This window comes from Notechis scutatus, chromosome 1, assembly GCF_049901735.1.
Source record: "Notechis scutatus isolate UNSWTSFEM ecotype Mainland chromosome 1, rNotScu1.2, whole genome shotgun sequence".
Lineage (NCBI taxonomy): Eukaryota > Metazoa > Chordata > Lepidosauria > Squamata > Elapidae > Notechis > Notechis scutatus.
This window is the reverse complement of record NC_142009.1, coordinates 338755983-338783773: the sequence shown is the minus strand read 5'-3', so window position 1 is coordinate 338783773 and position 27791 is coordinate 338755983. Positions and strand designations below refer to the sequence as shown.

Here is a 27791-nt window from a genome sequence, read left to right as displayed (position 1 = left end):
ATGGCCCCATTTTATGTGAAAGGCAGGGAGACCCATCCCCAGGAGGCAGCCAGGACTCCCGTCCCTACTCTGCCTCGCCTGAGCCCAGCCCCAGAGCTGACCCACATGCCCTACACCAGCGTATCTCAGAACCCCACAGCCAGGCCACTCCCACCTCACCTCCTGCCTCATCTTCAAGCAGGGGCACCAACAGTAGCAGCCCCTCCAGTAGGAGTCCTGCTGTCCCCCAACCCTCACCCCAACCCAGGATGGCCAGACTGGGCACGGAGAGTGACCCAGCAGCAGCAGCCAGGAGGAGGAGGAGGGGGCAAGTGGGCCCAGGCCCTCGGGGAAGTGGGGTTGGGATGTGGAGTCCATTGACACCCTGTGTGGCCTGAGAAGGTCAATGAGGCTCCTCCGGTGGATCAGCTGGTCCCACCCCACAACATGAGGGACCACATCCAACCTGGCCATGCTCACCCAGACACCCAGGCTCCCCCTGGCTCCCCTGTGGGCAACAACAATCTGGCCCTCAATGAAATGGAGTTTGTCAGCCCCGCTTTAGCTCATGTTGAGTCAGATTCATCCCTCATGTTCCTTCAGCAGAGCTCAAGAGGATTGCATCCCATCCAAGGCCTCAGTAGCTTTCCTATTCCAGGAAGTGGCTGAGGCCTAAGAAGGACCATGCAGCAGAGCCTGGGGTATAATCCCCAGTTCCCTTTGGAACCCCATCAGTCACTAAGAGTGGACTGGCCTCCCTGCATTGAGGGGCAGCATAAAAGTCACCAGGCCATGATCTGGTCAGGACAAAAGGGAACATGGTAGCTCCTCTTCAGATCATGTTGGAAGTGGTCTGTTTTGAGTTGAGCCAAGAAGGATGGAGGCCATGTTGAAATGCCTCTAAGGCCTTTCCCAGGGATGGCAAATGGACGTTGCTCAAGAACATAAGTCTGGAGAACCCCAGAGTCCACTGTGAAATGCCCTCCAGAAGCTCAGACACGGAGGTTGCCATGCAGCAAGAAAGTTTGTTCATTTGATTGTTTATTTATTTATTTATTTATTGGTCAAACATGTAGAAGATAACAAGTATAAGTGTGAACATAACCAAGAACAAAGGAAATAAATACAGATAAATGGGGACAGTAAGACAGGAACAGTAGATATGCTACTGCGTTTATGCATGCCCTCTTTAAGGACCTCTTAGGAATACTGATGCAGTACAATAGAAATGATCCCAACTGGTCCTGTGAATGAATCTTCAAGAAAAGAATTTCAGACCCGGCAATTTGGGGAGCAGCACCACAAAAGTCCAAAAGAAACACCCAGATGACAATTCCTACCCTCCAGCTGCAGCAACAGAAATTTGCAAGTCCTACAAAAAAAATTACAGTTAATATCCTGAGATTCTTCCTCAAATTCCATTTCTGCCTTGTGCTACCATTCCAAAATAGCACTCATGTTATCTGACCAAACTAGGGCATAAGCCAAAATCAATCTTGCGTGCAGGGGTCATTTCCATGCAGGTCAACTACACAACTTCCACCATGACTCCATCTGCTCTGTGAATTAGAAGAAGACACACAAACATGTTTTCCATTCTGTTGCATGAAGAGACGCTGTTGCCAAGGGGATAGGACAGTGGCTTTTCTCTGCAATTATCAGAACAATAGGCATTCTTCATGTATTCCCTGTGGATTTCTAGACACAAAGATCTTCCAGGATAAAACTTATTTTAAAAAATACACCTGAGTTCACCAGCTGGCGGACAGAATGTGACACCTTAGTCTGTCTTGAAAAGAGCTCCCTCCTGGGTTTGAAGAGACTCATATGCCTTTGTTTCCTCTATGGTCATGGCCCAAACACAGGTAAAGAGGAAGCATGGTTGCTATAAATTTGTCCTGGGGACATCCAGGTGGCACAGGTGGTGTCTGATCTGCTAAAGTAACAGTGAGATTTCAGGAGCAACCTTCAAATCAGTTTATGCATAAACCTTGGCTTTTGTTCTAGGAGGGAAGATGATAAGAATGACCAGGCTGGAGTCATGCTACTGTTAATGTTGTTGCTCTTCTGGATCCTGGCTCCAACTACAGCAAAGAGGCTCCAAACCATTTGTGTGTTCAGGGATTATGTCCACTTAAGCAAAGGCAACTATAGGCATGGTGATCTCATTATTGGTGGGAATTTTCCCCTGGGAACCATTGTAAAGTCTCCTGTCCTAGACTTTAATACATTGATTTGTCATCTACATAATACGTAAGTTTCAGCTGGAGTGGAAACATGCAGATATTTGTTTTTTGTTTCAAAATCAGGGAATTTTTTCAGAAATACTTCTTTTAGTATTTGCACTGTCCCGGTGTAGTACACATTTTGTGCTTTTCTCAATAAATTAGCAAGCTGTTAAAATGGGCTGGAATTCTCAAAATCTTCATCAGGAAGATGATGCTCCCGAACATCACCCTTGTCTTCCACATCTATGGCCATTTCCAGAGGGAGATATATATTTTCTTAAACAGCTTCTCCATACTCACCTCACGAGGCCAAGTGGTTCCAGGTTACAAATGTGATTTTCAGGACACTCTGCTCTCCATCATTGGTGGTCTTAGTGCCAAGTCCTCAAGGCAGATGGCCTCTATCTTCAGCATCTTTAAGGTCCCACAGGTAAGAGAACTTTCTTGGATACAGTATGGAGTGGACAAAGATCAAAAGCACACAGAAAAGCCAAAGTATGAACCTAAAAGCAGTTTTTTGTTGGGGTGGGGGATTTAATGAGCTTGTGATTCTTATTTTATTCTTTATTAAAGGGTAACCATCATTTTAGTGCCATTTATTCTCTATATTGGGTTGTTTGTTTCTTCTCTTTTCTTCCGATGTACCACAACCAATAAAAATGGCAAAAAAGGAAAGAAGATTAATCCTGATTAAGCCTGACTGCGAGGGCCATCAACCACACAGTGGTAACAACTAAAGTCAACAGAAAGCTTTTACTTTGTCTTTGAAAAAAGAAATTCTTTTTCTACAGCTCACTGTTGGCTTTGAGTTTTCTCCGGGAGAGAGAAGAGTTTATCCTTCCTTCTTCCAGATTAATCCCAAGGAATATACTCAGTATGTGGGTTTAGTCCAGCTGCTCCTGTATTTCCAGTGGAACTGGGTTGGGCTTTTGGCCCCTGAACATGACACGGGAGAACGTTTCATTTCAACTCTGACTCCAATGCTCAAGGAGAAGGAAATCCGCCTGGCCTTCACTCTAATGCTGGAATTGGATAATTTTGAAATCACTCAGAACAAGTTTATTTTCAATGTCCTTACCTGGCCTAAGGCAGAATTGTTTATCATGTTTGCAGACTCAACTGTTATTAGCACTGTAATATGGGTGGTACATTTTTTTTTGAAAAATTCAAAACATTATCCTTTAGAAAAGTTTGTATCTTCACTTCCCATTGGAAACTTGGTGTGGAGGAATCTGAATACACATTGCCATATATAAAACTTTTAATATGGGATCTTGCATTTTACGGACCACTCCGGGGATGTCTCAAAATTCAGCCACTTCCTCCTGTCTTTAGACCCCTTGAACTCTCAAGGAGACGTCTTTCTCCTTCCATGGTGGGAATATGTCTTTGGCTGCAAGATCCATAAATCAGGAAAGATCCCTCCAAAGGGAGAAAAACAATGTACAGGAAAGGAGAATGTGCAGAATCTGCCCAATTACATTTTTGAAAGGAGCATGAAAGGAGAAAGTTACAATATCTACAATGCTGTTTATGCTCTGGCACATGCTTTGCATGCAATGTATGGATCCAGAGTTCGACCGAGCATCATGAGGCTTGGAAAGAGGACCTCAAATGTCCAGTCATGGCAGGTAATTTCTGAGGCTTTTGACTCAGTCCACAGATGCTTAGAACGGAAATTCCCCATATGAATTTTTTCAGTTCCTGATTAAATGCCTGCTAAATCCCATACCAATTCATCTTAGACCCCATCTGAGATTCTTCCTTAAACATGGCCCAGTAGATCAAACATTGTCCCTGCATTCTGCAGCCTTTCGCAACAAGCTAGAGAAAATCAGCGGAATTTTCAATGGCTCTGGTAGAAATTATTTATTTATTTCAAACATTCATTTATCAGTTAACAAGATCTTGGGGCAAAGGAACTATTGGAAAGTATTACAAGTATTACAAGAGGAAAAGCCTAAAATTAAATTTAGATTGTGGAATTCAAATTCTTGTATTTTGATCAAATTGGAGTTGGAAAGCATGTCCAGCGATAAAGGGGAAACATTTAGTTTCAGAGTTAAATACACCTGATTCCTCAGTTCACCACTAGGAGATGAAACTATCTTCTCAAATATAAAGCCATCTTCTCAAGATGGCCATTATGTGATGGTAGAAGCTATGACATCTCATTTGTGGCTCTAGCCCAAATACTCCAATATCTGAAGGTCTCTTTTATTTCAGATTCTCTCCTATTTGAGGAACATGCAGTTCAATAACAGTGCTGGAGATGAAGTCACCTTCTCAGAAGATGGACAGGGATCTGCTTGTTATGATCTTCTCAACTGGGTTCTCTTCCCCAATCAATCTTTTGTCCCCATGAAGGTTGGGCAAGTAAATCCTGAGGCTCCTCCAGGCCAGGATTTCACCATTAAATCTGATGGAATCGTCTGGGCTACAAAGGTGGGCTTCAAAGAAATGTTACAAGTACAAAGAAAGATGCATTCTCTTACTGAGATGCAGAACAACTTTCTAACTTTAGCAATAATCAAGCCGGAAATTATGGCAGTCATTTAATGAAAAATCTGCTTTGCACATTTGAGGTCTGATTTGTGTCATTCCACAAAGAGTTAGGCTTGGGAACATTGTCTCCTTGAAATACAGGATGCAATTACAGGAAGCAACAGTGATTTCCATGGACCATTTCCACTCAGTTGTAATCTCACAGTTGTTTCTTTTAGAAAAATTGTCATCCTTCCTCTGCAGGCTGAGATTGCAGATCCAATCTCCCACATCTATGGGTTTGTCAGAAATGTCAAAGGGAAGATTACCTCAGGATTGTTCTTGATTTCTGATTGACAGTGGCAATATATTTCTTTAGAAGAGATTCTGAATGTAGAAGTAGGAATAGGGAAAGGAAATAGGAATGGGGGAAAGAATGAATGCAGCTTAGGTCATCTCAAGTATTTCTGTTTTCTGTTTCAGAAGGTGCCCTTTGCCAGGTGTGGCATGAAGAGGTGCCATGCAAGAGAGAGGAGGAGAGTTCCAGAGGGTGAAGAGGTTTGCTGCTACCAGTGTGGTGCTTGTCCAGAAGGGACCATTTCAAACAAGACAGGTAAGACTTCAAATGTTAATCTTTTAAGATCAAAGAAAACATTCATTAAGTCATTTTTCGTTATTGTCATTTTTTATGAGATAGACATGAAATCCTATCTTCCAGCAAAACCTTTCAGTTTACCAATCTAAATTGCCCTGGTCACAGAGTCTTTCCCGATCCTCAGCACTTCCAGGCAGGATAGCTTTAGGGCAGACTTTATGAATGTCCAACTTGGATTTCCACTCTAACAACAAATTGCAAAAACAGCCTTCCAATCTTTCCTGAGGAAGTTTGGTGTGCAGTCCAAGCTTTAATTTTTATTACACAGAATATGCCCAAGGGGAACCACTTCCTCCCTTATCAAGACACCCTGGGATATATTTTATTTTTCTTACTTTTTTCCTCTCAGTGATCACAATAGCAGTTCTGGCAATTTTTCCTAAACATTATTACACCTATCGTCAAGGCCAACAACCGAGATCTCACGTACATCCTCCTGGTCTCCCTTCCGCTCTGCTTCCTCTGCTCCTTCTTCTTCATTGGTGAACCAGGGAAGCTCTCCTGTCTCTTCCAACAATCTGCTTTTGCCATTCTCTTTTCCCTTGCAGTTTCCTCTGTGTTGGCAAAAACTGTCATGGTGGTTTTGGCCTTCATGGCCACCAAGCCAGGGAACAAGACAAGGAAACCCTTAGGAAAACCACTGACCAACTCCATTGTCATAGCCTCTCCCCTGATCCAAGCAGTCCTTTGTGCCACCTGGCTGGGAACCTCTCCCCATTTCTTAGTTTGGACTTCCACTCCTTGTTTGGAGAAATCATCTTGGAATGTAAGCAAAGCTCAGCTGTAATGTTTTACGGTGTCCTCTCCTACCTAGGACTTTTGGCCCTTGTCAGTTACACAGTGGCCTTTCTAGCTAGGAAATTGCCGGACAGCTTTAATGAAGCCAAGTTCATTACTTTTAGCATGCTGGTCTTTTGCAGTGTTTGGATCTCCTTCCTCCCCAACTACCTTAGCACCAAAGGGAAGTCCATGGTGGCTGTGGAGATCTTCTCTATTTTGGCCTCTGGAGCTGCTTGTATTTTTTCCCCCAAATACTACATTATTCTGCTGAGGCCAGATCTGAATTGTAGAGAAAATATAGTAAAAAACAAGAAATTACACATTATCAGCCTCATTTATTTTTATTATTATTAATATATTATATTATATTATATTGTATTGTATTGTATTGTATTGTATTGTATTGTATTGTATTGTATTGTATTGTATTGTATTGTATTTATTTATTATATTATATTATATTATATTATATTATATTATATTATATTATATTATATTATATTATATTATATTATATTATATTATATTATATTATATTATATTATTAATAATATTAATATATTATTATTAAAGAGAAGGAGTGAGGGGTGACAGAGGGGTATAAAATGATCTGGAATATGACAGATAGGCTTTTTTTTCCTTCTCAGGAAGCCATCCAAATTTAAGTCTTTCAAAATCTCAAACCCAATGACAGATTGACAGAAGTTGGAAAGGATATAGGTCATCTAGTCCAACTCTTCACCCAAGCAGGAGACACTACACCATTTCTGATAATCTCTTCTTGAAAGCCTCCAGTGAGGAAGCTCCCACAACTTCTGAAGGAAACTTCTGTTCCATTGTTTGGTTTTTCTCACTGTCAGAAAATTTCTCCTTATTTCCAGGTTGAATCTCTCCTTGTTCAGCTTCCCTCCATTATTCCTTGTCTGGTCTTCAGGTACCTTGGAAAATAGCTTGACCCCCTCCTCTCTGTGGCAGCCCCTGAAATATTGGAAGACAGTTGTCATATCTCCCCTGGTCCTTCTCTTCACCAGACTAGCCAGGCCCAGTTCCTGCAGCCGTTATTCATATGTTTCAGCCTCCAGTCCCCTAATCATCTTGGTTACTCTTCTCTGCACTTTTTCTAGAGTCTCAACCTCTTTCTTACAGTGTGGTGACCAAAACTGAATGCAGTGGTCTTATAGAGTGGTATTAGTAAATTGTTTTTGCTATTGTCATTTTTGGTAAGATTGGCATGAACTCATACTGCTCCGCAGACCCCATCAGTTTCAAGGAGTCAGATATGAAATTGAAGCATTAATTTTTATTATTTAGTGTGTGCTTCTTGTGTCAGCACTATCAATCTCTGAGGAAATTGACCTATCAGAAAAAGAGGAGACCAGGAGTGGGCTGCTACAGGTTCACCCAGGTTCGGGCAGACCCAGAGCTAATGTTATGGCTAGTTTGGCAAACCACCAAATTCCACCCCTGGCTGGCACCACCCACCCTGTCCACCCCACTTCTCCCGCCCTACCCCACCCCTCCCAGGAGTCTCCACATGGCCCATTTTGGATGTGAGGTAACTGCTGGGCCTGTGTGGAGGCTCAGGGAGGGGGAAAATGGGCCTCCCAGAGGCTCTGGAAGTCCAAAAACGGGTCCATTTCTTACTTCTGGGGGGCCTTCAAAGCTCAGGAGAGGCAGTTTTCACCCTCCCAGAGACACAAGAAAAGCCTCTGGAGCCTGGGGAAGGCAAAAAATGGGCCTCCCGGAAGTTCTGGAAGTCTGAAAACAGGCCTGTTTCCAGGGATGGGATTCTACAGGTTTGCTCCTATTCGCTAGAACCGGTTGTTAACATTCTAAGCAGTTCGGAGAACCGGTTGTTAGAAGAAATTACTGGCCTAATCCTGTAAAGAAGGCAGGAAGGATGCATTCTGGTGTTGCTTACAGAAAGTGCCTCTCCATTAACCCTTATTACATTCTTGGCAGGACTAGACTCCCTGTCTCAGGAACGTCTCTGGAATTTTTCTCCCTCCTTTGCTGGTACTTTGCTTGTGTGGAGTGACCATTCAAAGTTACAATGGCACTGAGAAAAGTGACTTATGACCATTTTTCACACGTATGACTGTTGCAGCATCCTCACAGTCATGAGAGGAGATGCATGCCTCGATGTGAGTGATACTGAGTTGGCCACACCCAACCAATAACATGACCACCCAGCCATGTCCACCCAGTCACATGACAACGAAGCCATGCCCACCACCTAAGCTACACCCACAGAACCAGTTGATAAAAATTTTGAATCCCACCCCTGCCCTTTTCCAGCCTCCAGAGAACCTCTGGTGCCCAGGGGATGCAGTTTTGGCCCTCCCAGAGGCTTGAGGAAAGTCCCTGGAGCCTGGGGAAGGTGAAAATGCCCCCAACAAGGCCATGCCCACCCAGCAACCTAGCAGAGAACCCGATGCTGAAATTTTTAAAGCCCACCCCTGGAGGAGACCCATCTTATCTATGTCTCTTAGATAAAGCAGGAGGGGCCACAGAAATGTCTGAATAATCAGATTTGAAGTGCACAGCAGAGAAGTTAAGGTAATGATAATAAACACATAATGTACAAATGAAGAATATAGCAGGATTCCTGGCTAACACATCTGAGTCTTCTGTGGGTCCTAATATAAAGTGTGTGGGGGTGGGGGGAAACAGGCTACAACGTCAAGCTGAAAGTTACAGTACTCATGGAAGTGGCTAGAGGGGGGACATCTGGAATTGAACAAAGGTTTTGGCTAATTTTCTCCCGGGACCATCATGAGTAAAGGATAATTTGTACTTTTTGATGTCCTAAAGTAAAATCCTCTTTGTGGGTAGGAGGACACAGAAAGGTGACAGATAATCTCTGGGTGAGGGATCATGGTCATGGTAGATGCCCCTGAAATCCTTAGATAAACATTCTTAATTTCAAATGCAGCTCACTGTGAACCATGCCCAGAAGACCAATATCCCAACAAGGACAACAACCAATGCATTGCCAAGAAGATCCACTTCCTTTCCTATCAAGAGACCGTGGGATATATATTAACATCTCTTGTTCTTTCTGTCTCTGTGATCACAGTGGCAGTTTTAATGGTTTTCTATAAACATCATGACACACCGATTGCCAAGGCCAACAATCAAGATCTCACCTACATCCTCTTGGTCTCCCTCCTGCTGTGCTTCCTCTGTTCCTTTCTTTTCATTGGTCGACCAGGGAAGCTCACCTGTCTCTTACGACAAGCTGCCTTTGCTATTCTCTTTGCCCTTGCAATTTCCTCTGTGTTGGCAAAAACTGTCATGGTGGTTCTGGCCTTCATGGCCATCAAACCAGGGAACAGGATGAGTAAACTCTTAGGGAAATCACTGACCAACTCCATTGTCTTAGCCTGTCCTCTGATCCAATCAGCTCTTTATGCCACCTGGCTGGGAACCTCTCCCCCATATCCCAACATGGATTTTCACTCCTTGGTTGGCGAGACCATCTTGGAATGTAATGAAGGCTCAGCTTCAATGTTTTATGCTGTCCTCACTTACCTGGGTTTCCTGGCCCTTATCAGTTTCACTGTGGCCTTTCTGGCCAGAAAATTGCCTGATAGTTTTAATGAAGCCAAGTTCATTACTTTTAGCATGCTGGTCTTTTGCAGTGTTTGGATCACTTTCCTCCCTACCTACCTGAGCACCAAAGGGAAGTCAATGGTGGCTATTGAGATCTTCTCCATTTTAGCCTCTGGAGCTGCTCTCTTAGCTTGTATCTTTTTTCCCAAATGCTACATTATTCTACTGAGGCCTGATCTGAATTGTAGAGAAAATATAAGAAACAAGAATCTACAACTGATGCAAGGATAGGCCTCATTTATATTTATCTTTGAGGCATATTTACAATGTGATGACTTTTATAAAAAAAAATGATGAAATGAAGGTGTATCCTCTTTTTTGGTGATGTCAAAGCTTTCAACTTTTGAGCAGGTAATAATCTTGTTGCAGTTGCTGTATATAAAAGTTCCAGGATTTTCTAGTTGCCTGTCTATTCACATGGGTAAAATCTTGAAACCTAAGCCTTTCTGCTGACAGAGTCTAGGGTAATTTTGATCAGAACATTCCCATAGGACTCCCTCAATCTCAAGATGCAAAGTTGCTTCCAACTAAGACCGTTGTTCTCTGTAGCTAACAGGAAGTCAGGAGAATTATTATAATAAATATGCAAACACACATCATCTTCCCCTCCTTTGTGTAGCCTCCCTTCTCCTTTTTTGAAATATTTTTTTTATTAAAAGCTTTAAAAGAACATAAAAAGTAACACTTTCCCTCCTTTTCAAAATCTGTAAATATGAGCCCATCTCTGTGTCTGCAATGATATGTCTCCAGTGGTAGGATTCAAATAATTTAACAACCGGTACTGTTCCTTAATGACCGGATGGGTGAGTGTGGTCAGGGGGTGTGACAGGCAGCACTCGGTCTCCTTCACCCCCCCGGGAGCAAAAACAGGCCACAGGAGGGGACGACCCCCCCGTGCTCCTTTTTGGGCCAAGTAAGCCTCCCTGCAGCCTTCTGGAAGCAAAATCAGACCGCGGGGGGAGGGCACACCACACCATCACCACCCCATGCCCCGTTTTGGGCCTAACAAGCTTCCCTGAACTTACCTGGGAGCCAAAATGGGGTGCGTGAGGACTCCTGGAAAGGGTGGGGGAGGGAGGGGAGGGGCCAGCCAGAGGTAGTATTTGCCCTTCTCCGAGCCAGTCAAAATTTCCACTACCAGTCTGCCAGAACTGGTCCAAACCAGCGGATTACCCATAACAATAAGGAAACTTCAATCCAAAAAGAGATCACTCTGGCGGAAAAACAAATCTGATCACGTTGCCAATTTCAAAAACTGATACAAAAATTTATGCCACCAGATAAAGACTGAATGCACCAATTATCACATTAAACAAGAGGAAAACCTTCTAAGCACCAATTCCACCCGTGCTTTTTACAATTTTGTAAACAACAAACTAAAAGACTCAAGGTCCATCCCTCCCTTGATAGGACCTGATGGTAAAGAGTGCAACGACGACACCATTAAAGCCAACATCTTTAACACATTCTTCGGCTCAGTATTTGTAAACAGCAATGGATCATGCCCAGTATTTCCTAGCCGTACCACAGATAACAACAATGATCTAATACATATCGATTTCACAGAAGACAATGTCGAAAAATCACTACGCAATCTAAAACCATCTCTATCTATTGGACCGGATGGAATATGTGCCTACTTCTTAAGAAAGCTATCCACTGCCATAGCCAAACCTCTAAGCATAATCTTTGAAAAATCTTTCAGGACCAGCTCCTTGCCTAACCTATGGTCACAAGCCACAGTCATCCCCATCTTCAAAAAGGGAGACCCAAGCCTAGTTGAAAATTATAGGCCAATCTCCTTATGCTGCGTCACCTGTAAAGTCATGGAATCAATTATTAACCAATCCATCATCCTCCACTTAGAGACAAACAACCTACTCTCCAATAAACAATTTGGTTTCAGAAAAAAACTATCCTGTAATCTGCAACTCTTACACTGCAAAAACATATGGACGACACAATTCGACCAGGGCAAAGCAATAGACTTAATCTACATAGACTTCTGTAAAGCCTTTGATTCAGTGGTACACCGACAAACTACTTCTAAAAATAAAATCCTATGGTATCTCTGGACAACTGAATAACTGGATAGAAGCATTCCTGTCAAACAGACAACAAATGGTCAAAATCGGGAGCGTCCTATCAAATCCAGTACCTGTCAATAGTGGTGTCCCCCAGGGCAGTGTTCTAGGACCAACTCTCTTCATACTCTACATAAATGACCTCTGTGATCATATTAAGAGCAATTGCGTTCTCTTCGCTGATGATGTAAAGCTGTTCAATACCACAGACAATACTGCTACCCTACAAAAAGATCTTGACTATGTATCTGAATGGTCAAACAAATGGCAACTTCAAATCTCAACAAATAAATGCTCTGTCTTACATATTGGCAAAAAAAATCAGAAAATAAAATACAAGCTGAATAGTCAAGATCTTGTTGATGACCCAAGCTCTGTAAAGGACCTTGGAATATTCACCTCTAATGATCTAAGTGCTAGAGCCCACTGCAACTACATAGCCAAAAAGGCATTAAGAGTTGTTAACCTAATCCTACGTAGTTTTTCTCTGGTAATATCACACTACTAACCAGAGCATACAAAACATTTGCTAGACCAATACTCGAATACAGTTCATCAGTCTGGAACCCTCATTACGTATCTGATATTAGCACAATTGAGAAAGTCCAGAAATATTTCACAAGAAGAGTTCTCCACTCTTCTACTCGTTGTAGAATACCTTATGCCACCAGACTTGAAATTCTAAAACTAGAAAACCTTGAATTACGCCGTCTTCGGTCTGACTTAAGCATGGTATATAAAATCATACATTGCAATGTCCTACCTGTCAATGAATACTTCAGCTTCAACCATAACAACACAAGAGCACACAATAGATACAAACTCAAAGTAAACCGCACCAAACTTGATTGCAGGAAATACGACTTCAGCAATAGAGTGGTCAATGTCTGGAATACTCTACCCCACTCTGTAGTCTCTTCCCCAAACCCCAAAAACTTTAACCTTAGACTGTCTACAATTTTTTCTAAAAACAAAGTTTTATTAATTTCAAAAACAAACAAATCATCATCAACCATTACATATTTGAACCTTTTTCCATTATAAATTTTACAAGTCAGATAAAACCTTATCTTATACAATACAATTCTATTTTAAACCATTTCTAAATAAACATAAAAAACATCTCTTGTCCTCTATTTCTTTCTGACTTGATTATCGTCATTTTCTTTCTATGCTTCTAAAAGGTTTCACCAATACTTCTCAAAAACATAAACAGACACAAACAAACATATAAAAAATCTTTTAGTAAAGTAACTTGGCCCCCGGTACCTCTCTTTATATGGGCTTTAATTATATTCATGCTCATCTTACAGATCATTACCTATTTTATTTACCATTCTGTATCTTCTATATATACTTCTCCACACATTTCACTCTTCATAATTCTATCTTATTCAATCCATCTTAATTTAAATCATTATATTTGTATCTTTTGCCCATCCTTTATTATCACTCTATCTCATTCCTTATACTGAAAAAAAAAGAATTTCTCCTGAAATCTCTAATCAGAGTATGATGCCTTTCTATCCCCTCCCTAAATATTAGATTAACATTTAAAATGACACCTAATATCCAATCTGATTCTGCTTGGTACATTCTATCAATTAATTTTTACTTTTAATAACAATAAAAAACAGAGTAATAAATCGGAAATGTTTAAATACATAGTATCCTCCTAAATACGTAGTTAAATAATAAATCTAAATAATAAATCTTATAACATTCTAATTGCCTTTCCCTTCAATATTTTATTACATTTTAAAAATCAATCATTATTAAACATTTCAACATTTTAACTTCTTATTAACTCTTAAACCATTCTAATTTTCTATTTCTAATACAAATATTACAATACCGTCTTATGTACCTTGCAAAATCTTTTTTAAGAAAATTTATACTTTACCCTTTATCCCTGAAAAAGATTCCTCTTTTCCCATCCAATTTTAAAACTTTGTGGCTTTTCTCCGCCTTTCCCCTTTCTTTCTTCCCCCACCCGATCTTCCTACCCCCCTTCTCCTAACCTCTGTCTTGCTGGCATCCCTTCTCTGTTGTATTCCCTTTTTCTCTTGTTTGCTATCATTATATTTATTTTGCATCATATTTTTCTCTTTCTTAAATGTTTTTTTAGATCTTAAGTCCTTCATTTTCCTCGCTTTCTTCCTTCCTTCTTCCTTAGGTAAATTTTGGGATTCATTAAAGATGGTGTCTTCGTCTTCTTCTTGTTGTAATTCCATCTGCCGCATTGTCTGTTCATAGTTAACCAGCGCCATTTCTAAAAATAGAAAGGCTTTTTCCATACCATCTTTACAGGCTGCTTTTGTTTGCTCATATTCATCCCTCAGACTGTCTACTATTGACCTCACCCCTTTCCTAAGAGGTCTGTAGGGGGCGTGCATAAGCGCACCATCGTGCCTACCGTCCCTGTCCTATTGTTTCTCTTATTCTTTTATTTTTCTTATATGTACCCATTTCATGTATTCACAACTATGTATACACTTATACTTATTATCTTGTAAACAATTGGCAAATCAAATAAATAAATAAATAAATAAATAAATAAATAAATAAATAAATAAATAAATAAATGTCACTTTATCTTTCCTGCAGTGTGCTACCTCCTGGGTGTGAATGAGACCCACATGCTTTGTTTTCTTCTTTGGTCATAGCCCAAGGACAGGTAAGAGAAAGCACAGTGGATATAAATTTGTCCTGTGGCCATCCAGGTGGCATTGGTGATGTTGTCCACTGTGCTAAAGCTTTGGTGAGATTTCCTGCAATTCAGCTTCTGCATGAATCTTGATTTCTGATTTAGGAAGGAAGATGATAAGAATGACTGGGCTGCCTCTCCTGCTACTGCTGAACCTCTGGCTCCTGCCTCCAACTTCTGCAAAGTGGATGCAAACCACTTTGTGTTGAGGAAATATTTCCAAACACAGAAAAGCTACTATAGGACTGGTGATCTCATTATTGGTGGGAATTTGCCTCTGGGAACCATCATTTCCTCCAAAGTTCCAGATTTTCAAAATGACCCATTCATGCTTTCTCTACCATTTGTGTAAGTTTCATCTGGAGAGGAAATATGTAGACATAGGTTCCCTTTGCCTTAAATTCAGGAACTCCTTTCAGAAATACTTCTTCCAGTATTTTGCAGTGTCCTAGTGTTGTTCACATTTTCTGCTTTTCTCAATAAAATACCGAGCTCTTAAAATGGGCTGGAATTCTCAATCTTTCCAGAACTGTTCATCAGGAAGATGACAAATAACAGCAAAAGAAAACAGGGACAACACATTAGAAATGGTGTTGGCCTAGTGAAGAAGTTGAATTATAATATTATTTCAAGTCATGGTGGAAAACTCAAATAAAAGCTCAATCTTTTTCCAGGGTTTAGGAGTTGTAAAAATCTCCCTTAATTTTGGAATCATCGTTGTTCATGAATAATGGCCTATGGTAAATCTTTGAGGAGACCCTCCCCCGCTGTAGTCCTGGTATCAGCAATGTTTACCACACCTGAAGAAGTTTCTCCAAGAGAGAACCTGAATTAGAAGGGTAAAAGAGGAGCAATTGGGAAGGCTTGCAAAGAGCAAAGTAAGCATGAGAGGGATGATAGGGAGTATAATACAACCCATGGTATGTATGGAAAGACATTTTTCCTTTCTAAGAAAACCATTGAAGTTTATTCAAAGAAGATCCTTTTTTAACAAAAAACTCAAGCCCAAATAAAACAAAGAAATTTTGGAGTAAGATTCATATTAAAATACAGAAAATTCTTAAAACAAAAATAAAAATGGAACCAGAAACTTTTCTTTTGGGTTTAATGGAAGAGGACGTTGAGAAAAAAACTTGGAACTTGGATCTTATATATACAGCAGCAAGACTATTATACACACAAAAATGGAAGGACATTTTGATTCCCACTATGGATGAATGGCTACAGAAGTTGATGAAGTTGGCAGAAATGGCTAAATCAACTATTTTGATTAAAGGAAAGAATTCAAGTACTTTTGTTTCCACATGGAGACTACTTGTGAGCTTGAAGTGGAAAAAAATTAAACTTTGATTTTGGGTTTTGTCAATGAGATTGATATGTTTTTATAGAAATGGCTAATTTATATTATTATGGGAAAACAAAAAGTTGTGGTTTGACGTTAATGCTATATTTTATTGCAACAGAGGGAGATGGAAGACAATGTTTCTTCTTTTCTTTTCCCCAATTTCTCTCCCCCTTCCTCCCTACTGTGTTTTCTATTTACTTTTGTATTTTGTATTTCATCTTATGACCTAATAAAAAAATGTTAAACTGGATAAAACCATGTGTTTATTATTTCAAGGAGGAAATTTTCTTATTTTGTTCCTTATTTTATTTAGTTTATTTTTAAGGTAGTGTTTTAAAGGATTGGGTTCAATATCAGTGTTTATCTGCAGCCTTGATTGTTAGGAATCTGTCCATCAATTAGTTGGGTTGGCAATATATAAGCCAACAATGTATATTTGTAGCATTAAGACAAAGTCCTGTGTTGATTTGTACTATATTCCGATTGGTTGGTTGTGTAGCAAATTTCCATAAGAGGGAGCTAGAGATCATAGCTTACTTTCTCTGACATTCTGTATCTCTGACATTCTGCCTCTCTGACATTCTGTATCTGTGACATTCTGTTGCTATCTAAGGTTCTCTGTTGTGCTTATATTTTGATATCTTTGTTTACTGTAAATGACAAAGGCAACCGGTAAGAAGACTTTGTAATTGGATATTCTTTGGACTGTTAAATGTATATGACCTGGACTATTTATTGGACTGTGCTATTTCTTAAAGTAAACTTTAACTCAATTAAGTGTATCTGTGTGTGGTCCAGTATGATGTGGTCCAGCCATTGTTCCTTGAGTAGGAGTCAAACTGAGTCCTCTTTCAGAGGTAGGTGAACAATCCTATCTCTCAAGGATGATTCATTCTGGCTTCATCTCAACTTTATTTATTTATTTATTTTATTTATTTTGTCAAGCATGTATTAGACAACAGGTATAAGTATAAACATGAGTAAAAATACATGAAATGGCTAGGAATAAAAAGGGGACATTAGGACAGGGACAGTAGGCACATTGGTGCACTTATGCACACCCCCTTTCAGAACTCTTAGGAAAGAAGTGAGGTCAACAGTAGACAGTCTAAAGTTTTTGGGGTTTGGGGAAGAAACCATAAAGTCTGGTAGAATATTCCAGGCATTGACCGCTCTGTCGCTGAAGTCGTATTTCCTGCAATCAAGTTTGAGGCAATTTACCTTGAGAAGGGAGGGAGCGGGAGGAAGGAAGGAAGGAAGGAAGGAAGGGAGGGAGGGAGGGAGGGAGGAAGGAAGGAAGGAAGGAAGGAAGGAAGGAAGGAAAGAAGGAAGGAAGGAAGGAAGGAAGAAAGGAAGGAAGGAAGGAAGGAAGGAAGGAAGGAAGGAAAAGAATACCCATTCCTAAGAGGCCTGTAAGGGATGTGCAAGAGCACACCATCATCCCTACCATCCCTGTCCCACCGTCCCCATTCATCCGCACCTACTTCCTGCATTCCCACTAATGCCTACACCCATACCCATTATCCTGTAAGTGATTGACAAATCAAATCAAATCAATAAAATAAATAAATGTTTAATAATTGGTCTAGCAAATGTTTTGTATACTCTAGTTAGTAGTGCAATATTACCAGAGAAAAAGCTACCATTATTTATTTGTTATTTATCTATTTTGATTTAATCACTTACAAAACAATAGGTATAAGTATATTTATTCCACCAGATAAAGACTGAATGCACCAATTATCACATTAAACAAGAGGAAAACCTTCTACACACAAATTCCACCTGTGCTTTCTACAATTTTGTAAACAACAAACTAAAAGACTGAAGGTCCATCCCACCCCTGAAAGGACCTAATGGTAAAGACTGTAATGATGACACCATTAAAGCCAACATCTTTAACCCATTCTTTGGCTCAGTATTTGTAAACAGCAATGGATCATGCCCAGTATTTCCTAGTCGAACCACAAACAACTACAGTGATCTAATACATATCGATTTCACAGAAGACAATGTTGAAAAAGCACTACAAAATCTAAAACCATCTCTATGGTTTTGGACCGGACAGAATACATGCGTACTTCTTAAAAAATGCTATCCACTGCCATAGCAGAACCTCTAAGCATAATCTTTGAAAAATCTTTCAGGACCAGCTCCTTGCCTAACCTATGGTCACAAGCCACAGTCATCCCCATCTTCAAAAAGGGAGACCCCAGCCTAGCTGAAAATTACAGACCAATCTTCTAATGCTGCGTCACCTGTAAAGTCATGGAATCAATTATTAACCAATCCATTATCCTCCACTTAGAGACAAACAACCTACTCTCTAATAAACAATTTGGTTTCAGAAAAAAACTATCCTGTAATCTGCAACTCTTACACTGCAAAAACATATGGACTACAGAACTCGATCAGGGCAAAACAATAGATGCAATCTACAGACTTCTGTAAAGCTTTTGATTCAGTGGTACATGACAAACTACTCCTAAAACTAAAATCTTATGGTATCTCTGGACAACTGCATAACTGGATAGAAGCATTCCTGTCAAACAGATAACAAATGGTCAAAATTGGCAGTGTCCTGTCAAATTCTTTACCTGTCAATAGTGGTGTCCCCCAAGGCAGTGTTCTAGGACCAACTCTATTCAAACTCTACAAAAATGACCTCTGTGATCGTATTAAGAGCAACTGCGTTCTCTTCGCTGATGATGTAAAGCTATTCAATACCACAGAGAATACTGCTACCCTTCAAAAAGACCTTGACTATGTATCAGAATGGTCAAACAAATGGCAACTTCAAATCTCAACAAATAAATGCTCTGTCCTACATATTGGCAAAAAAAATCAGAAAATAAAATACAGGATGAATAGTCAAGACCATATTGATGATTCAAACTCTGTCAAGGACCTTGGAGTTCTCATCTCTAATAATCTAAGTGCTAGAGCCCACTGTAACTACATAGCCAAAAAGGCGTTAAGAGTTGTTAACCTAATCTTACGTAGCTTTTTCTCTGGTAATATTACACTAATAACTAGAGCATACAAAACATTTGCTAGACCAATACTCGAATACAGCTCATCAGTCTGGAACCCACATTAAGTATCAGATATTGGCACAGTTGAGAAAGTCCAGAAATATTTCACAAGAAGAGTTCTCCACTCCTCTACTCGTTGTAGAATACCTTATGCCACCAGACTCAAATTCTAGACCTAGAAAATCTCGAACTATGCCACCTTCAGTCCTATCTAAGTATAGTATATAAAATCATACATTGCAATGTCCTACCTGTCAATGAATACTTCAGCTTCAACCATAACAACACAAGAGCAAACAATAGATACAAACTCAAGGTTAATAACACCAAACTTGATTGCACGAAATACGATTTCAGCAACAGAGTGCTCAATGTCTGGAATACTCTACGTGACTCTGTGGTTTCTTCCCCAAACCCCCCAAAAATTTAACCTTAGACTGTCTACTATTGACCTCACCTCTTTCCTAAGAGGCCTGTAGGGGGCGTGCATAAGTGCACCAACGTGCCTACCATCCTTTTTCTATTGTTTCTTTTTATTTTTCTTATAAGTATCTATCTCATGTATTCAAAACTATGTTTTTACTGATACCTATTATCTTGTAAGCAATTGACAAAAGTAAACAAATAAACAAATAAACAAAAAATAAACAAACAAATAAATAAATAAATAAAATTGTCTCCTCTCCTCTCCTCTCCTTCCTCTATTCTATTCTATTCTATTCTATTCTATTCTATTCTATTCTATTCTATTCTATTCTATTCTATTCTATTCTATCTATTGTCCTGTTGGGAAATTTCTCCTTAGTTCTAGTTGGATCGTTCATTGATATGGTTCAATCCATTACTTCTCCTCCTGCCTTCAGGTGCTTTAGAGAAGAGGTTGACAGACTTTTCTCTGTAACAGCCCATCAAATATTGGTTCATGGAGGTCAAATTCACAACTTCAGCATGACTCCATCTGCTCTGGACATAACAAGAAACACAAGAATGTTTTTTTTTTCCAGTTGGGTGTATGAGAAGCTATTGCTACAAGGACAGAAACTTGCTTTTCCTTGCAATCATCAGAAGTACAGTAATTGTTAGTGTATCCCCTGTAGATTTCTAGATACAAAACTTCCAAGCTATAAAAACATGTCTGAGTTCTCCAGATGGGGGTAAAGATGAGACCTTAGCCTGTCTTGCAAAAAGCTCACTTCTGGGTTTGAAGAAACTCACATGTCTTTGTTTCCTTTATAATCACAGCCCAAACACAGGTAAGAGGAAGCCTCTTTGCTGTAAATTTGTTCTGTGGCCATCCAGGTGGTATAGGTGGTGTCTGATCTGCTAAAGCTCCAGTGAAATTTCAAGTTCAACCTTCAAATCAGTTTCTACCTAAACTTTTATTTCTGTCCTAGGAGGGAAGTTTACAAGAATGACCAGGTAGGAATGATGGTATGGTTGATGCTGATGCTCTTCTGGTTCCTGGCTCCAACTACAGCAAAGAGGCTACAAACCATGTGTGTGTTCAGGGATTATATCCCATTAGAGGAATGCTACTATAGGCCTGGTGATCATATTATTGGTGGGAATTTGCCTTTGGCAGCTAGTTTAAATTCTACTGTCCCACAGTTTAATACACCAAATCTTCTTTTTGATAATGAGTAAGTTTCAGCTGGACCTCTTTCAAAAATACTTCCTCTAGTATTCTGCACTGTCTTAGTGTAATATACATCTTCTCCTTTTCTCAGTAAACTAGCAAGCTCCTAAAATAAGCCGCAATTCTGAACTTCTGAAAGCTAGGTACTTCAAAAGGAATTCTTTATTGAAAGGAGTAATCCAGATACTAGCCAAAGCAGAGTCTAAGATACCCCCAGGCATACAGGAACAGATAAATGTATGTGGATTTAATCAAGCAAAGAAACAACATGTTAATCCCCCTCCCCCTTTTCTGGAAATGTATCTTAGAAAAGTTTTTCAGGAAGTTTCTCTCAGAGCTGGATTTTTTCTGGTCACTTCTCCTCTTGCTATCTCTCCAAGAGGTGACATGGTTCCAGACATCTGGCTGCAGTCATATATTGTATGCAAGTTATACAGATTCAATACAAGGCTTAAGATATTCAGGTTACATCAAAAGGGTTACTTGTACCAACTCTCCCCACCCTTCTTCTTCCATTATAGAATGGCAGCATTCAGGTTTAGCTGAGAAAGATCCTTAAAAAAAACCCAAACCAATTTGGATGTTGCTGCACCAAACCAAACACTGAAGCAAACTCTACAAGCAAACAACCTTAACTGTAATATTCCCTGTATTTTTTGCACTATAGACTCATCCCTAGTAACTACCAGCAGATCCTTGCATTAAGGTTTGCTGTCTCCCAGGTCAATAAGGATTTTCTTCTACTCCCAACATCACCCTTGGCTTCCACATCTATGGCCATTGCCAGAGGGAGATAGTTATTTCCTTAAACAGCCTTTCCATGCTCTCCTCACAAGGCCAAGTGGTTCCGGGTTACAAGTGTGGCTCGAAGGGCACTCTGTTCTCCATCATTGGTGGCCTCAATCCCAAATCCTCAAGGCAGATGGATTCCATCTTCAGCATCTTTAAGGTCTCACAGGTAAGAGAGCTCTCTTGGATACAGTATGGAGTAGACAGAGATCAGAAGGTTACTCAAAAGCAGAGAGGAAGGGTTTTTTGGGGGAGGCATATCATGAGCATGTGACTGTTAGTTAATTCTTTATTAAAAAGTGGCCATCATTTTAGTGCCATTTATTCTCTGAATCCGATTGTTAGTTTTTTTTCTCTTGTCTTCCAACATACCTCAACCAATTAAAATGTGTAACTAGTGATCCCTAAAGTGAACGTCAACTTTTACTTTGTTTTTGAAAAATAATTTCATTTTCTCCAGCTTGGTGTTGGCTTTGAGTTCTCTCAGGGAGAGAGAAGAGTTTATCCTTCCTTCTTCCGGATTAATCCTAAAGAATCTTCTCAATATGTGGGTTTAGTCCAGCTGCTCCTGCATTTCCGGTGGAACTGGGTTGGGCTTATGGCCCCTGAAGATGAGAGGGGAGAACGTTTCATCTCAACTCTGACCCCAATGCTCCAGGAGAAGGAGATCTGCCTGGCTTTCTCTGAAAGGTTGAAATCACATGATTTTGAGACTATAATGGAAAAATTAGTTCTCAGTTTCAAGATTTGGTCAAAAACTGAAGTGATTCTTCTTTTTGGAGACTATGGTTGTAGTTTAAGTGTACAGACAATTTTGTTTCTCCATGTAAAATCAACCAAGAGAACATTTCAGAATGTTTGGATCTTAACCTCCCATTGGAAACTTAGTGTGGAGGAATCTGAGGACATATTGCTCCTGGTAAAGGCTTTTCATGGAGCCTTGCATTTCAGAGACGACACCGGGGATGTCTCAGAATTCAATCATTTTGTTCTGTCTTTAGACCCTTTGAACCCTCAAGGAGATGTCTTTCTCCCTCTATGGTGGGAATTGGTTTTTGGCTGCAAGATCCATATATCAGGAGAGATCCCTCCAAATGGGGAAAAACAATGTACAGGAAAGGAGAATGTGCAGAATCTGCCCAATTACATTTTTGAAACAAGAATGACAGGTGAAAGTTACAATATCTACAATGCCATTTATGCTGTGGCACATGCATTACATGCAATGTTTGGATCCGGAGCCCGACCAACTGTGATGAGGTTTGGAAAGAGGATCTCAAATATCCAGACATGGCAGGTAATATCTGTGGCTGCTCAAAGAGGACGTTTCCCATAGGCATTTCTTCAGTTACTGATTCAATATCCGCATGTTATCATATCAATGCATATTAAAAGCAATTATTAGAAAAATATGAGTTAAGAATAATGTTTTGTTGGAAGAGGTTAGAGAGAGAGGAAAAGAGAAGTGAAGGTTCATTAAAATGTTTAAAAGTATGTCTAGCTAATGTTGGAAATGTAGTCAAAAGATGGGCTTATTTTATTATGTGTGGTGGCCTTGTGATAAAATAAAAAAAAATTATGGGCAAAAATACAAAGATGGCTAGAAAAGATAATAGGGAAACATGTAGATTTTATAGCTGAACTATTTTTATTAGGGATGATACCAGAAAAATTTGATCAGAAAAGTATGTATTTAGTATCACATGTCTTAACAGCTGTGAGGATTATTTTTTTACAACATTGGAAAGATGAAGAAAGACCGCAAAAGGAAGAGATAGTTAAGAAGATACTAGACTCTGCAGGAATGGATAGACTTACATTGAAAATTAAACAGAAAGAAGACACAGAATATGATCAGACATGGAACTTATTTTACCAGTGGTTGGAAAGTAAGAATGGAATCTGCATTATTAAGCAAATCAAATACCGAGAAAACTCATTTATTAAGCACTATGAAATGTAATTAATAGAAATTAATTAATAAAAGTTATTACAAAAATAAGAAAAAAGAAGAAAGACCTTCATAAAGTCCTGAAAGGCTTCAAAGTTTTCCTGGGTTTGAGGAGGTAGCCATGACAGGGAGTAGAAGTCAACTGAGACCACAACAACAATTTGTCTATGTTTGAGAAAGAAGCTTCAAGAAGTCAGAAGAAATCCTAGTTGGCATATTTGCAGAACAACCTCCATTTCCCTCAGCATGTAACCTGAATCCAACTTGTAGAAAGACACTCAATTCATTTTAATCCTGGTTTATGTTTCTATAGTTTAACATCCTACGTGACCCTTCCCCCCATTTGTTCAGCTTTATGCTTATTGCACTTCTCAGCTTGTGTGAATGCAGCCACCTGAGCACATAAAGAAGGACTCAAAATAGTCTTAATGGGTTGCTTGTCTCAAACCCATCAGACTTTTCTGCATTACTAGATAAACATTGACCTTCTCTGAATAGTGAAGAGACAAATCAGGGCAAGCACTTCCTTTTCCATGACTCCATTTCATCAAACATGGTTCCTGCATTGTGCTCTGTTCGATTATCAGATAGAAAAAATCAAAGGAATTGTACTTTGTTGCCATACAAATCATTTAATCGTTCCTACAGTGAATCTATCAGTTATAAGACCTTGGGATAAAGTAAATATTTAAAACTACATGTAATCAAATATCTCAGGAGGAAAAGCACATGATTAATTTTGGAATGTGGCACTGAAATTTTTCATATGTGCTTATTCTGGTAAAGCTTTATTTGAAGAAACCATGATACAAAGGACCAATGATAAAGATTTTTTTTTTTGTAGTTTCAGAGTAAATACTTGGTGTTACTCCAGCTTCCACAATTCTCCACCAAGAGAATTCTCTCCCTAGTGATCCCCAACCTTTTTACACCTCATGTCCGGTATCCCCAACCTTTTATGGCATGCCCGGCACGCACACCGATAGCCCGCCGCCATCTTAATGGATGGAAAAATAGATTCCAGTGAGTTTTCTACCCGGAAAAGCGCGCACCGGAAGCACCTCTTTTCATCAAAAAACGATGGCGGCGCATTAGCAAGCCAGCGGCCCAGTAGGACTTGTTCCAGATTCCTGCACCGGTCCACGGACCGGTGGTTGGGGACCCCCTGCTCTAGCTTTTCAGAAATAAATTCATCTTCTCAAAATTGTCACCATGTTCTGATAGAAGCCATAACCATAGCTCTAACCAAATACTCCTATTTCTAAAGATCACGTTTATTTCAGATTCTTCCCTATTTGGGCAATGTGCAGTTCAACAACAGTGCTGGAGATGAAGTCTCCTTCTCAGAAGATGGACTGGGATCTGCTCGTTATGACCTTCTCAATTGGCTTTTCCTCCCCAATCAATCTTTTGTCCCCATGAAAGTTGGGCAAGTGAATCCTGAGGCTCCCCCAGGCCAGGATTTCACCATTAAGTCTGATGGAATTGTCTGGGCCACAAAGGTGAGCTGCAAGGAAATGTTGTAAATTCTGGGAAAGATTCATTCTCTTCCTGAAATGCAGAACATCCTTCTAACTCAATTGAGTCAGAAATCATGGCAGTCATTTCATGACAAATCTGCTTTTCATGTAACACATTTGAGGTCTGATTTGTGTCATTCCACAAAGGGAACAATTTCTGTTTGAAACGCAGAATGCAATTACAGCAAAAAACAGTGATTTCCATGGACCATTTCTGCTCAGTTGCATCCTCATAGTTCTTTCTTTTAGAAATGCTGTGGTTCAGTCACAAGCCTTCCTTTGCAGGATGAAACCCCAGTTCCAATCTCCAGCATCTGTTGGTCGATTGGGAGTTTCACTGGCCTGCATCCCCTAGCAGCTGTTCCTGGTTTTTGATAGACAATAGTGAACAATTTGTTTAGAAGAGATTTGTTAAGAGAGAGCATAGAAATAGGAATGTGGGAACCAATTAAATAATTCATTGGTATTTCTCTTTCAGACCATCCCCTTTGCCAGGTGTGGCAGGAAGAGGTGCCAGGCAGGAGAAAGGAGAAGAGTTCCTGAGGGCAAGCAAGTTTGCTGCTACCAGTGTGACGCTTGTCCAGAAGGGGCCTTTTCTAATCAGACAGGTAGACCAGACTTTAAACCTTAAACCTCCAGAATCAAAGGAAGACATTCATTAAATCAATCTATTTTTGTCCTTGTTGTCATTTGTGATGAGATTGACATCCACTCATACTGCCCTACCACAGAGGACATTTTTCTAATCCTCAGCAATTGCTATTAGGATAGATTGAGGGCAGAATTTGTGAATCCCCAACATGCATTTCCACTCTAACATCCAATTGGGAAAACCAACTTCCAATGTTTTCCTGAGGTAGTGTGGTGTGTGATCCAAAGGTTTAATTTTTATCATTTAGTGCATGCTTCTTCCATCAGCTCTATCAACCTCTGAGGAAATAGACCTGCCAGAGAAAAAGGAGATCCATCTATCTATACCGCTTTGATAGAGGAGGATCAAAAAAGTCTGAATGAACAAATTTGAAGTACAAAGCAGAGAGGTTAAGGCAGGGATATTATACCAAGAATTAAAATAGCAGCATTCCTGGATAACAGATCTGTCATTCTTCTGTTGGTTCCAATATAAAGTGAGAGATAAAAGAGGAAGTAATTACCCATGGAAGTGCACATTGAATGGATAGCTGGAATGGAACAAATCCTCATCGCTGGTTAATCAGTATCATCATAAATGAAGGATATGCTCTTTTAGATGCCCCATAAATTGCACAGTGGGTTCTTTATTTAATCCCTTTGTAGGTAAGTCAATAGCAGAAAGGAAATATGCATATCAAAAAACAAAGAATTTTGATTTCAGATGCAGTTCATTGTGAATCCTGCCCAGAAGACCAATTTCCCAACAAGGACAAGGACAAATGCATTGCCAGGAAGATCCACTTCCTTGCCTATCAAGACACCCTGGGATACATATTAGTTTTTCTTGCTCTTTTTCTATCTGGGATCACTTCTGCAGTCCTGCTGATTTTCTATAAACATCATGACACACCGATTGTCAAAGCCAACAACCGAGGTCTCAGCTACACCCTCCTAGTCTCCCTTCTGCTCTGCTTCCTCTGCTCCTTCCTCTTCATTGGTCAACCAGGGAAGGTCACCTGTCTCTTCCAACAATCTGCCTTTGCCATTCTCTTTTCTCTTGCAGTTTCCTCTGTGTTGGCAAAGACTGTCATGGTGGTTCTGGCCTTCATGGCCACCAATCCAGGGAACAAGACAAGGAAACTCTTAGGAAAACCACTGTCCAACTCCATTATCATAGCCTGTCCCCTGGTCCAAGCCCTTCTTTGTGCCACTTGGCTGGGAACCTCTCCCCCATTTCTTAACTTGGACTTCCACTCCTTGTTTGGAGAGATCATCTTGGAATGTAAGCAAGGCTCAACTGTAATGTTTTATGGTGTCCTCTCTTACCTAGGACTTTTGGCTCTTGTCAGTTTCACAGTGGCATTTCTAGCTAGGAAATTGCCTGATAGTTTTAATGAAGCCAAGTTGATTACTTTTAGCATGCTGGTCTTTTGCAGTGTTTGGATCACCTTCCTCCCTACCTACCTGAGCACCAAAGGGAAGTCCATGGTGGTAGTGGAGATCTTCTCCATCTTGGCCTCTGGGGCTGGTCTCTTGGTTTGTATCTTTCTTCCCAAATGCTATGTTATAATACTGAGGCCCCATCTTAATTGTAAAGAAAATATAGTAAGAAACAAGAATTTCTAATTAATGTTAGGATTAGCCTCATTTGTATTTATCTTTGTGGCATATTTAAAATATGATAATATTTCTAATAAATGATGTCGTGAAGGAGGAATTTGTCCACAAAAGAATTCCTTATCAAGTTCTGCAACTGCTTACAATACTCCTGTGATCAGTCTTTTGTTTTTCATGTTTTCGAAGTGTCCTTAGCAAGGTCCCATGCCCTGTATGTACGGAAAACTTGTTATTAAAGATGTGTTTCTTATTTCAGATATTTCTAAGTTTATATGGCAAAGGAAAAAACCATGAATTACATACAAACTAGGACAAGATCCTAAGGAAAAGCGGGGTGGGTTTACCAGACCTGAAATTGTATTTTGAGCCATATTGTCTGGCCTGGTTAAAAGAGTGGGTGAACCTCCAGAATAAGAGACTACCTGAATTAGAGGACCACGAATTAAGGTTTGGATGGACCAGTTATTTATGGTATGAATATAGTTAAGGTTGATTTTAATAATCACTTTGCTAAAGTGCAATACTAAGAGTTTGGAACAAATATAAAAGAAGGTTTTATACAAAGTTGCCTCTTTGGATGTCCCCACCCACTCAAGAAGCTTTTTTTTTTTAACAAAAAGAATTGGTAGTGAAGCCAGACAGATGGACGTACGGTAACATATTATCTTTCAACTCTGGTGAAGTTACATTAAAGTTGAGGGGAGAATTTGAATTAGACAGTTATGCTTGGCAT

At 39.9% G+C, this 27791-nt stretch overlaps 1 protein-coding gene across 1 annotated transcript; it reads left to right on the top strand.

Moving 5' to 3' along the window:
- On the top strand, positions 1-27067 carry LOC148133605 (vomeronasal type-2 receptor 26-like). Its single transcript, XM_087951682.1, has 12 exons — positions 1-338; positions 2493-2637; positions 3119-3352; positions 4434-4652; positions 14492-14502; positions 14638-14880; positions 20307-20552; positions 21362-21506; positions 21798-22634; positions 24572-24790; positions 25287-25416; positions 26163-27067. The coding sequence occupies exons 1-12, from the start codon at positions 1-3 to the stop codon at positions 27065-27067; spliced, it is 3672 nt and encodes a 1223-aa protein (XP_087807808.1).
- The last annotated feature ends 724 nt before the right edge of the window (positions 27068-27791 follow it).